Here is a 13,750-nt window from a genome sequence, read left to right on the forward strand (position 1 = left end):
TGATCTAACCAAAGCGTTTGACACTGTTGGTAGAGATGGCTTGTGAAAGCTCTTATCAAAATTCAGTTCCCCCCACCCCTATGCCTAAACAAGATCATCTGTCAGTTCCAGGAAGGTATGGAGGGTCGCATCAATGTGTGGTGACTTGTCAGTCCGATTTCCCATTCGCAATGGTGTAAAACAGAGTTGTGTCTTGGCTCCTACTGTTTGCTGCTGTTCTTTAGGATGCCACATCAGACTTGAAGTTAGGGTCTTCCTACTGTTATGGGTTATATTATTATGGTTATGGATAAACATGTCTTTAAAAGAGATAGATTGTGTTGGGGGGGGGGGTTTAGTGTAGGTTATTTCACAAACAGAGTAACACTTCAAAAAAGATATTTCATTTAAAATGCAAGAGCTTTGCTGAAGCTAGAAATTCAGGCTCTGGTTGGCTTTGCAAAAAGCAATGGAACTTCTTTGGAAAAAAACTTCAAAAGCAGGTGCAAAGAGAAAGGTCTGGGCTCAAGTGTGGATAAGATCTTTCAAAGATTGGATTTGGAGCCTTAGGATAAGTATATGGTTTTACAAGCAAAGAGAGGAAAAAACAAACAGGATTATTTTGTGTGAGAGAGAGAGAGGTAGGAAAAAAGTCAGTTCTTCAGTAGCAGTTGAGGCTGCAAAATGGCAAGCTGGCAGGCTTGTTGAAACACCCCATTTTGAAGATGGGTTGAGAGTTCAGAGTTCAGCCTGTTCAAAACCCTTGTAGTCCTTACAAGAGGAAATGCTGACTAAAGAGTTTCTTCTGAAAAAAATGGAAACAAGAGGAACTCTCTGGTAACTGAGAAGAAGAGGTTATCATTTTGAAAACCCGTGATGGGGCAAGTTTCTTCAGCAAGACAATGAAGTGACTGATGGGAGGAAATCAGTCTGTGTGTGTCCAATGAGCAACAAATATCTCTCTGAAACCAACAAGAACCTTCCTGAGCAGTAACCATTTAATTTTAAACTCCAGAGCTTGGTGAAAATTAATAAATGTTAAATTCTGTGCAGAGTATAAGATTTGCCTGATTCCAGTGGAGGAGTGAGAAGTGAGATTGGACTGTGAATCAAATAATTTTTCTGAACTTATACACATTACACACACATGCACTTAGAATTAGAAGGGGGTTAAGTTAGGTGAAGTTAAGGTAATAGCAATAAGTTAAAGTTTGATCCTTTTTTAACGTTTAAAGAAATTTAAAAACTACTTTAAATGTTTAAGTAACCATTTGTCTTGGTGAATTTCTATTGCAGCTGGGATTGGGGTCATCAAGAAACAAACGAGCATTCACCGCCCCCTTTCTCCTCACCACCCCCTTGGATCTTTCCACCACCCGCAAGGGGGTGGCAGCACCCACTTTGGGAATCACTAGTGTAGAAGAAAAGCAATAGCTTTACTATTTTTTTTCCATTCAGAAGCAGAAGAGAAACTGCCCTTGCAACTGGTGTTGCATGATCTCATATACATGAACCTTTATCCTGACTTTAGGAGGGGAGGGAGGAAGGAAGAAGGGTGAAGAGAGTTTGGCTGTGGCACAACGAGTCTTTTAATATCCAAGCACAATCTGCTGAAGGAACTCAGTGGGTAAAGTGGCATCAGTAGTCAATGCTTCAAATCTTCATCACCCTCCAGCAGATTGTGTTTGCCTTCAGATTCCAGCACCTGCAAACTCATGTGGCATCCCAAGCCTTTTAATATATTGGCTGCTTTTAAAATGCAGTAGCAGTAGATGAATTTGATGGTGGGAGGGCAGTATGTGTGATAGCCTGTGCCATATTCACAACCCTCTGCAGTTCCTTGCTCATCCATGCTGGACAACTTAATGGAAAGATCAATTAACTTTTGGAAAGGTAAAGAGTGACGAGGTGAAGTCAACATTGCTTGGTTTGTGGGTATTTGTGCCTCACAAATTTGATTTTTTTTAAAAAGATCTGACCAAGAGGATTGACAAGACTGGGGTCTTCATGGAATTCAGCAAGGCCTTCAACAAGGAATCACATGGTAGGCTAGTCCAGAAGGTTAAATCACATGAGATCCAAGGTGAGCTCGCCTATTAGATACAAAATTAGCTTGTCAGGAGAAAGCAGGTGATGATGGAATGTGGTTTCTCAGTCTGGGGGGCTGTAACAAATGGCATGCCACAGGAATTGGTGTTGGGTCCACTATTGTTTATGATTTATATTAATCCCCACTATCAAGAACATTTATAGGGAATGCTACTGTTGGAGAGCAGCAACAATCATCAAGGATCCATATCACCTAGCACATGCTCTGTTCTCACTGCTGCCATCTGGAAAGAGGTATAGGTACCTCAAAATTTGCACCACCAGGTTCAGGAACAGCTGCTACTCCTCCACCATCAGATTCCTCAACAATACTCAATCAGGGACTCTTTTTTTGTGCAATTTATTGATTTTTTAAATTCTCTCTGTAATTGCAGTCAATCTGTTAACATTCATTATCTGTTCACAGTTCTTTATTAGTTTACATGTATATGCTGCGTAGTTTTTTTGCACTACAAATAAATGGTAATTCTGCTTCACCCGCAAAAAAAGAATCTCAAGGTTGTATGTGATGTCATGCATGTACTCTGACAATAAATCTGATATAAATTAAAACATAGGTGCCGTGGTTAAGTGTTTAGATAGCTCCAAAATTGATGGTGCAGTGGACAATCTGTAAGGATCTTGATCAACTGAGTCAATGGGCTAATGGATGGCAGATGGAGTTTAATTCAGACAAGTACAATGTGTTACATCAAATAAGTGCTGAACTTGCACAGTAAATGGTACAGTGTTGCATAACAGAGAAGCGGGGTATACGTACATAGTTCCCTGCAAGTAGCAATTCAGGCAGACTACATGATTTGACACACAGTGAAAGCATTGAGTACTGAACTCCAGTACATCATGTTCCAGCTGCACAAGACATTGGAATACTACACCCCATTCTTGTTACCTTCCAATAGGAAGAATATTATTAAACTGGAAAGGCTGCAAAAAACATTTACAAGGATGAAAAGCTTGAATTGTAAGGAGAAGCTGGACAAGTTAGGATTTTGTTCACTGGAGCACAGGAGGCTAAAGGGGGAACTTATGAGGTAAACAAAATCATTAGGGAATTACAAGGCTAATAGTCATTGTTTTCCCAACCTCCCACTACCCAGAGTTTGAGATTCCAAATTTAGAGAGAGGGGAAAAAAATTATTTTCATATAAATACAGCATGTTAAATATATGGAAAGAGCTGCAAGTGACAGTGGTAGAGGTGGGTACATTTACACATTAAAACAGGTTACATAATTCCATTATATCGATGAGGAAAAAGAAATAAATAGATAAAATGCCGCACCACACTTAGTTATTATTTGGGTTTGAACTGAATGCTGGTAGGTGCTACCTCGTACAACTTTTGCTTTTCAAATGTTTATTCCTTGATTTATCCCTGTTGCAATGAGCGCTAAATGTACACTGTGCATCCCTGCTTATTATGGCCACAAAACAGAGTAAAAGTGTGACATTAGCAAATTGTGGATATTGGAAGAGCTCAGTCTCCAACCAACAACGGTACAAACAATTTTGCAGTAATGTCGAAAAGATTAAAGCTAGTGCTGAAAGTGTAACACCATTCACTGCTACAAAATTAACTCTGAGTGGAAGCAGCATAATAGGAAATATGGAAAAACTCGAATATCTGGATGGAAGTAATGCATCAGCGTAACTCTCCATGTTGGCTCGTGGTTGTACAAATGAAAGCTTTAATTGAAGATCTAAAAAAACAACAGGGTTCTCGTGCTGAAAGTGAAACTTTCATAGCAAGTTGCGTTTGGTTTGAACGTTTTAAGAATTGCTCAAAATTTCATACATACATATATCAGAGGAGTCCACAAGTGCCGACAAAGAAGCCACAGCTGCTTACCCAGTTGTGCTGAAGACAATTATTGATGAAGGAGGATACATACTGCAGCAAATTTTTAATGTTGGTGAGACAGGCCTTTTTTGGAAATGAATGCCAAAATGAACTTACATTTCTAAAAAATAGAAAACTGCACCAGGGTTCAAGGCAGCAAAAGATGGTTTGACTCTCCTTCTTGGTGGTAATGCATCAGGAGATCTGTTTACCATGCTGAGACACCAAGACCCGCGAAAGGCTACTCTAAGTCTCATCTTCCTATTATTTGCTGTTCAAATAAGAAGGGCTGGGTCATCAGAACACTGCTCCAAGATTGATTTTCTTCATTTTTCTGCCAGATGTCAAAGATATTTGTTGAGCTAAGAAGATTGAAAATGAAGCCTTGCTACTTCTGGACAATGCTCCAGGTCACCCACCTCACCTGGATGATCTGACAGATAATGTTCAAGGAGCTTATCTGCCTCCAAACACAACCAGCTTCAAAGCCAACTATTCACAACGCATCTTTAAGCAATTGATTCCGTTCCTAGATGATGAAACTAAACCAAATGCAAGGGAATTTTGGCATGGTTACCATATTATGAATGCTACTGACAATTTGACAAAGGCATGGCAGGAAGTGAAAACAACCACAATGAATCTTGTCAGGTGCAAAATCAATCCAGAATGCATTGCGGACTTCCTGGGTTTTGAGGGGACAATAGAAAATCTTCATCAGGAGAGTGTTGGGGTGGTACACCAGGTTGGATTTAATTAAATAAATAAAGTGGAAATAAGCGAAGTGGAGTTACTTGAATCACATGGTGAAGAACGATCTAATGAGGACCTCATGGAATGGAATAGTAATATGCCGAAGAAGATGATGAACCTGAGAAAGCAGAAACACCACAAATTTTCATGAGTAAAGATTTGTTTGAGGCTTTCCAGTTGTTAGATAAAGCAATGGGCATTTTCACCAAGAAAGATTCTCAAAGAGAGAGAAGTGCAGAGACAAACAGGATGATAATGAATGGATATACCTTGTACAAGAAATTATGCAAGCAAAAGAAAAAAACTGCATGACAACAAACCTTGGATATGTTTTTTTAAAACCCCATCAATCAAAAGGTTTGAGCAGTTGCAGCACCAACTGAGACACCAGATCCCTTAGGAATTTCTTGGAATACTCCCACCCTCACCTTCTGTGATGATGATGACCCAGCTGCTTTCTGCCCCTCAAAGATGATGATTACAATGAGATCCCAGTAGCCTCCCTCCCCATCATTACAACTCCCATCACTCACTGATACACCAAAATTAAATAATTACTTTGTTTTACTAATCTTTCTTTACTGTCTGAAAAGCACACATTCATTCCAATGTTTAATATTAGAAGTGTTTGGGGTAATAATTTAGAAGTTTGTTGTTGCTTTTGTGACCAGAAACAAACTGTAGTAACTTAACTTTTGTTTTTATCATTGAGTAAAAATTGGTTTTGTTTATAATGTTGTTTCACTTAAAGTAGTACTTTCCAAGAATGTATCAATGTCGTTAAGTGAGGACCTGCTGTATATGGATATGAAAAGTTCAGACCAAATGTAGGCAAATAAGACGAGTTTAGATAAGCAATTTGGATCTGTTTCTGTACTGTCTACCTTGATGACTCAATGACAGACTCCAAATGAGAGCATTTCTGGAAGATAAAGATTTTGAAGTTCCATTCGGATGTTCAAACAGGAAACAAGTTTTTCTTCCACTTAACACCAATTAATACTAACCTTTGTCATTTGTGTTCTTTGCAGAGATCTCTAATGTTTCCAAAGGTTCTGTACCAATATTCTCCAGTTTGATGGTCAGCTGTTGCAATTCCCCATTAAAGAGTTGAACAGATGCACTATTAAATATCTCATCACCTGACAATGGCACCAATGTCTGAGCAGATCTAAATTAAAAGATAAAGATAGCATTAGTACACCATGAAATCTGCATAGCACAATATTAAGAAAGAGTCATTTTGAGCAAGAGTAAAAATGCTCATTTTATTTTCAATGCCACAAAGTAACTGAAAGCAAAATTAGGTGACAATATCCTCAAGAATAATAAATAACTTGGACTTACCTCAATATAATAAATAAAGATACAAATTACATTAGTAGTAAAAACTTTATAAATACATCAACAATTATTGTGACAACGCAATTCATTCCACAGCAAAGTGGAATGAGGCGTCAAGTTTGTTTCTCATTCCACAAATGTGCTGCCAGCATTTTCCACTTTTGTTTTGATCATTTAGTACTTTACTTTGTTATATTTCATAAATATTTAAAAATTTTACTTCTGCTCTTACATATTATTCCACAAAAGTATCTACATCTTCCTCATATTTTCAAAAAGTGCATGTCCATCATTGTCCGTTTGCTGACCTTTATGTGTTAGTAAACAGCTCCCCCTGCAGGTATGACACCCTAAATGCCAAACTTTTGTCATTAAAAACTGTAAATGTTAACTGCATTCATCAAGTTAGGGAGCATTTATGAATTCAAGAAACATAATATCTTAAGTTAATTAGCCTCATGGGCATTATAATTGACATTATTAGAAAAAAAAATGAAAGCATCTCATGACTTTCTAAATTGTTCTACAACTTGATGCCCAAGCCGGATAAGGGTTCCCCCACCCCCCTTTCTGGAATGACCTCAAAGCTTCGTTGATATTTTTCTGCAATTTTAAATTGAGAATGAAGTGCTTTAAGAATACAAGGTACCTCAGGAGCAAAAGCTGATAAGGACTGTTCCAATCAAGCGTATTTGCATTGTTTTATTCACTTTGATCCAGCTGCGCTGGATGGGTCACGTCTCCAGAATGGAGGACCATCGCCTTCACAAGATCGTGTAATATGGCGAGCTCTCCACTGGCCACCGTGACAGAGGTGCACCAAAGAAAAGGTACAAGGACTGCCTAAAGAAATCTCTTGGTGCCTGCCACATTGACCACCGCCAGTGGGCTGATAACGCCTCAAACCGTGCATCTTGGCACCTCACAGTTTGGCGGGCAGCAACCTCCTTTGAAGAAGACCGCAGAGCCCACCTCACTGACAAAAGGCAAAGGAGGAAAAACCCAACACCCAACCCCAACCAACCAATTTTCCCCTGCAGCCGTTGCAACCGTGTCTGCCTGTCCCGCATTGGACTTGTCAGCCACAAACGAGCCTGCAGCTGACGTGGACTTTTACCCCCTCCATAAATCTTCGTCTGCGAAGCCAAGCCAAAGAAAGAAGTCTAGTGTAGATTTTGGCTTTCATCTTACGTAGTAATAGTGAAGTCATCTTGTCTTATGCTGTTTTTATGTAGTCTCATGTCGTTTTATGTAGCTCCATGGTTTGGAGGAACGTTGTCTCGTTTTTTTTTTTACTGTGCACTACATTTGCAGGTTGGTTTAAAATGACAAAAAAAAAGGCAACTTGAACTTGAAAAGAAATAAGGAATTCAATAAGATTTCTCAACAATTTAACTTGTGCTAAATTTTCAAATTTTGCCAAATTTAATTCAGCAAATGGCTTAATAAAAGCAACAGGATTTGGCACAAAAATGCAAAATAATTTGAAAAAAATTAGTTTTACTTTTTCATGATGACTGTGAAACACTTGAAAATAATTATTTAACAATTAGTTATTTGTTACACAAAATGACAAATGGATTTTTTTTAAAAATCACACTCCTCATGCTTTTGATGTTGAAGTTTGTTTTAACAAAATAATTGCTGGGCAAGTGTGCTAAATGCCTTCTTCATCAACCTACCTGATCATATAAGGGATTGGAGGAGGAAGATAAAGTGAAGATTGCATAATATAACAGAGGATTGTACATGGTGGAAATATTCTCAGTTGCATCTATTTCAATGCAAGAAGTATTGTAGAAAAGGCAGACGAGCTTAGAGCGTGGATTGGCATGTGGAATTATGACATTATGGCCATTAGTGAAATTTGGTTGGAGGAGAGGCGGGACTGTCAGCTCCATGTTCTGTGCTTCAGTTTCAGACATGGCGGAGTGGGGGAAATTCAAGGAGGAAGAGTGTCATTGCTCATCAGAGAAAATATCACAGCTGTGCTCAGACCCAAGGGCTTGTCTACTACAGCTATATGGGAGGAGCTGAGGAAAGGAAAAGGTATGACCACACTCATGGGGTTGTTATAGACTGCCCAATAGTCAGTGAGAATTGGAGGATCAAATCTGTGGAGAAATAGCAGTCAGAAACAGGAAACAAAGTTGTGATTGTGGGAGATTTTAACTTCCCACACATTGACTGGAACTCCCAAAATGTAAAAGGGCTGAATGGCTTGGAGTTTATCAAATGTGTTCAGGAAAGTTTTCTAAATCACTATAGAGGTATCACTTCGATGTTGGTGATGAAGTCATTCCAATGAATGTTGAGGATGGAGCAGAGACAACGCTGATGGAAGCGTTCTAGGAGCCGTAGGTGATGCCGGTAGAGGACCCATGATTCGGAGCCAAACAGGAGCGTGGGTATGACAACGGCTCTGTACACACTGATCTTTGTGTGTTTCTTCAGGTGGTTGTTTTTCCAGACTCTTTTCTGTAGTCTTCCAAAGGCGCTATTTGCCTTGGCGAGTCTGTTGTCTATCTCTTTGTCGATCTTTGCATCAGAACAAATGGTGCAGCTGAGGTAGGTAAACTGGTTGACCGTTTTGAGTTCAGTGTGCCCGATGGAGATTTGGGGGGGCTGGTGGTCATGGTGGGGAGCTGGCTAATGGAGGACCTCAGTTTTTTTCAGGCTGACTTCCAGGCCAAACATTTTGGCAGTTTCCGCAAAACAGGACGTCAAGCACTGAAGAGCTGGCTCTGAATGGGCAACTAAAGAGGCATTGTCTGCAAAGAGTAGTTCACGGACAAGTTGCTCTTGTGTCTGGGTGTGAGCTTGCAGGCGCCTCAGATTGAAGAGACTGACATCTGTGCGGTACCGGATGTAAACAGCATCTTCATTGCTGAGGTCTTTCATGGCTTGTTTCAGCATCATGCTGAAGAAGAGGGCTGATGTGAGGAGGCAGCCTTGCTTCACGCCGTTGTCAATGGAGAAGGGTTCAGAGAGCTCATTGCTGTATCTGATCGAAGTACTCGAGCTGGCAGAGTCCACAAGCTGCTGAAGACCGAACTGCGCTGGGTGGGTCACATCTCCAGAATGGAGGACCATTGCCTTCCCAAGATTGTGTTATATGGCGAGCTCTCCACTGGCCACCGAGACAGAGGTGCACCAAAGAAGAGGTACAAGGACTGCCTAATGAAATCTCTTGGTGCCTGCCACATTGACCACCGCCAGTGGGCTGATATCGCCTCAAACCGTGCATCTTGGCGCCTCACAGTTCGGCGGGCAGCAACCTCCTTTGAAGAAGACCGCAGAGCCCACCTCACTGACAAAAGGCAAAGGAGGAAAAACCCAACACCCAACCCCAACCGACCAATTTTCCCTTGCAACTGCTGCAACCGTGCCTGCCTGTCCCACATCGGACTTGTCAGTCACCAACGAGCCCGCAGCAGTCGTGGACATACCCCTCCATAAACCTTTGTACGCGAAGCAAAGCCAAAGAAGAAAAGAGGTATCAACTAGAGAGTGCAACACTGCATCTCCTATTAGGGAACGCAACAGGATAGGTAACAGAAGTATGTGTGGGGGAACATTTTGGATCCAGTATTCACAATGCCATTAGTTTCAAGCTAATTAAGGAGAAGGATAAGTCTGGCCTCAAGTTGAGAAGGCCAACTTTGAGGAAATGAGAAAGGATCTAGAAAGCATGGATTGGGACAAGTTGTTTTCTGATAAGGATGTGCTAATATTTAATCATTTTTAATGAATTTTAAATTATACACACACACACAAACACAAAACAAAAAGTGTAAGAACAAGAGAAATATGCCATACAGGTACAGAGCAATTACAATGAATCCTAGAATAAGAATGAATATTAATAATAAACAGACAGCATTTAATTTTATATTTCTCGTTCCTGCAGAAAAAAGATTGTAACTAACTAATCCTAAATCTATACCCTCCAAACTAAAAAAAAGGGAAATTGACCCCCAGTCATGGAATCCAAGCGTTGGACTTTGGGGGGATCTTTGAGGGGGCTGGAAAGGTGGAGGGGACTGGAGGGGCTGGATGGGAAAGGGCTGGATGGGAGGATCTGGACTGGGGGGCACTAGGGTGGCCAGACATCCAGTTTATAGGACTGACAGTCTGGCTTTTGAGCCCTCTATCCTCCCAAATGGAGGACAAATTAAGGGGCTGAAAGCACACTTAACTTAAATGCAGCAGCCAGGGTCCACAGGCTGTGCGTTGCTGACTGGCGTATGCACGATGAGGGGGAAGCATGATAGCAGGGCATGATTTATGGCAGGAAAGCCACCCCACCACATGCTGGAGGAGGGAGGGTGGCAGCTGTGCTGGACCGAGGGGATGGGGGCAGTGGCTGTGCTGAAGCAGGCAAAGGAGACGCTATTTTACATCCACCCCACCCACTCCCCGTGTTATTGACCCCCTCATGTTATCGACCCTTTACCTAGCCCCTGGCATTTATTGACCCCTGGGATCAATAATGACCACTTTGGAGACTCCTATCTTAAACCAACAAAAGGGTAACAGTAACAATTGGTGAATTGCCTTAAATGTAAATAAGTAAGCTCAGGAAGAGATTATAAACATGTCAGATGTTATATTCAAAATAGTAAACCACTGTTTCATTAAGCATTAAAATATTCCATAAAAGTATACTATATTTTATTAACCTTAACTTCAGTTTTCAAAACATTACATCTAATTTTCTCGAGGTTCAAGCATTACAAGGTTTGGGTCATTCATTGAGCATAACTGGGAAGGTTAGAATACTTTCATCTTAGCAAAATACATCTTCTAGCCATTAAAGTGCAAAAGCTATCATATGGCAATCCAACACCGATAATCAACTGTTCTCTAACACTGCACAAAATAAAGCTGTAATGGGATGAGGTTGAATAGTAACTGAGAAAATATGGGAAAATGCATTAAAAATGTTCTTCCAATACTGATCTAATGCTGAACAGGACCAAAACATATGAAATATGGGAGCAATCTCATGATGACATATGTCACATAAAGGATTAATAGGAGGAAAAATCTTAGCTAATTTATCTTTGGATAAATGTGCTCTAAGTACTATCTTGAATTGAATAAGTGAATGATGTCCACAAATAGAAGAGGAATGGACCAATTTTAAACACTTGGTGCATATATCCTTAGAAAGAATAGTTTGTAATTTTATAGAAACTCAACGTATTTTAGAAATTAATCCATAAATGAATCCTATTAAACTCTTTTGACAAGGATTAAACCAAAAAAAAATCAATACAATTACTATAATGGGAGAGCTGAAAAGTAGTAATTTGGTTTCTCAGAATTTATATAAATTGAATTATTTGTCTTCACTTAAAAATATTGAGGAAGATTTGAAAAAATGGATACATTTACCTATAACAACCTCGGAACCAGAGGAGGAAGAATTAGGTTCAAGAGGAGGTTCATTAGCTGAAGAAGAAGGGAATACAAGAAGAGGTGGTGATGGAAGAAATTAAATTTAATCCTCAGACTAAAGCAGAAGATTTATCTATAATCAAAATAGAGGAGGAAATAATAGATCCAGCAGGGAGGTATGTAATAAAGTGTTAGATATATTCAGAATTTTTGGAATTTGCTCAATATATATGCACCTAATCAGGAGGATCAAAAGTTTATGCAAGATTTTTTTTTAAGATTGTAGATACGCAAGGAAATATATTGATAGGAGGGCATTTTAACCTCAATTTGGATCCAATGTTGGATAAAACTGGATAAAAGACTAGTAAAAAGAATAAAGAGGCCAAATTTATGGTTAAATCAAAGCAGGAAATGAAACTTATGGATATATGGAGGAGGTAGCACCCATGAGAGAAGGAATAATCATATTATTCAAGTAGGCATAAAACATACTCAAGGATTGATTTTTTTTTTTGTTGTCGGCCCATATTCAAGGGAGAGCGAGGAAAACTGAATATAAAGCTAGATTACTATCTGATCATTCACCCCTGTTATTAGCAATAGAACTGGAGGACATCCCATCAATAACATATAGATAGAGGTTAAACACCATGCTACTTAAAAGGCAGGAATTTAGAAAGTTTATTGACTGCTAAATTAAAACATATTTTGAAATAAATACGGAATCAGTGAAAGACAAATTTATTTTATGGGGCGCAATGAAAGCCTTCCTTCATCAGAGGGCAGATAATAAGTTAAGTAACTAAGATGAAAAAGGACTACAATCGGGAAAAGTTGAAAAGGGAGATAGTAAGTACAGAAAAGGAACTAGTAAAAATGGATGATATAACGAAAAGGAGAGAATTGGCAGACAAAAACAAAATACAAAACATTACAAGCATACAAAGTGGAGAAAAACATAATAAAAATAAAGCAAAAGTATTACAAACTAGGAGAAAAAACACATAAAATATTAGCCTGGCAACTTAAAACAGAACAAGCTAAAAGAACTGTATTGGCATCAAGGAAAAAGGACAAACAAATTACATATAACCCAATAAAGATTAATGAGAACGTTAAGGAATTTTATGAACAATTATACCAAACTAAGAACAAATGGAAAGATGATAAAATAGAAGAGTTTTGAGCTAAAATTGAAATACTGAAATTGCAAGAAGAGGAACAAAACAAACTGATAAAGCCATTTGAAATAGAGGAAGTACAGGATATATTGAAAAAGCTGCCGAACAATAAAACATTGGATGGATTCCCAATAGAATTTCATAAAACATTTAAAGAGTTATTAATTCCTCCTCTCCTGGAAGTAATGAACCAGATAAACGAAACACAAAACTTGCCAGATTCATGCAAGACAGCAATAATTACAGTAATACCAAAGACGGGGAAGGATCCACTAACACCAGCATCATATAGACCAATATCTCTACTTAATTCAGATTATAAGATAATAGTGAAATTATTAGCATACAGATTGGCCGATGGTGCATCAAAAATAGTAAAACAAGATCAAACTGGATTTATTAAAAGACAAACAGCAGATAATGTCTGTAAACTTATTAATCTAATTCATGCAGTTCAAGGAAATAAGAAGCCAAAAGTGGCTGTTGCTTTAGACGCAGAAAAAGCCTTTGACAGAGTAGAATGGAATTATTTATTTAAAGTATTACAGAGGTTCAATCTACCAGAAAAATATATTAATTGGATTAAAGCATTATATAATGGAACATTGGCGAAGGTAACAGTAAATGGATATGTATCGAACCAATATAAGTCAAGGTCAACTAGACAAGGATGTCCATTATCTCCCTCACTGTTCGCTTTAGCAATAGAACCATTGGCAGAACTGATAAGAACAGAAAATAAAATAAAAGGGATAAAAATAAAGGAGAAGGAGTATAAAATCAGTTTATTTGCAGATGACATTATAGTATACTTAACAGAACCTGAAATATCAATAAAAGAATTACATAAGAAATTGAAGGAGTATGGAGAAATATCGGGGTACAAGATCAACGCAAATAAAAGTGAAGTGATGCCAATAAGTAACGCGGATTATACAGAATTTTAAAAAGATCACCATATAAATGGCAAACACAAGCAATCTGATACCTAGGTATTAGGTTAGATAATAACTTAAGTCACCTGTACAAAATAAATCATCAGCCACTAAAAAAGAAATTGCAGGAAGACTTAGACCATTGGAAAGAATTACCGCTAACATTGATAGGGATGGTAAATTGCATTATGATGAATGTCT

General features: G+C 38.7%; 1 protein-coding gene across 13 annotated transcripts in view; it reads right to left on the reverse strand.

The window, feature by feature from the left end:
• trappc9 (trafficking protein particle complex subunit 9) overlaps window positions 1-13,750 on the reverse strand; it is a 650,990-nt gene that overhangs the window by 428,772 nt on the left and 208,468 nt on the right. For all 13 annotated transcript variants that reach the window (XR_011352375.1, XM_069921673.1, XM_069921672.1 and 10 more), the window contains one exon: window positions 5,691-5,854. Coding sequence is in view for 12 of the 13 variants with exons in the window: in XM_069921673.1 (XP_069777774.1) it covers window positions 5,691-5,854 (164 nt within the window). In the remaining variant the exon portion in view is untranslated. The remainder of the gene's footprint in view (window positions 1-5,690; window positions 5,855-13,750) is intronic.

Source organism: Narcine bancroftii, chromosome 2 (assembly GCF_036971445.1).
Source record: "Narcine bancroftii isolate sNarBan1 chromosome 2, sNarBan1.hap1, whole genome shotgun sequence".
NCBI lineage: Eukaryota > Metazoa > Chordata > Chondrichthyes > Torpediniformes > Narcinidae > Narcine > Narcine bancroftii.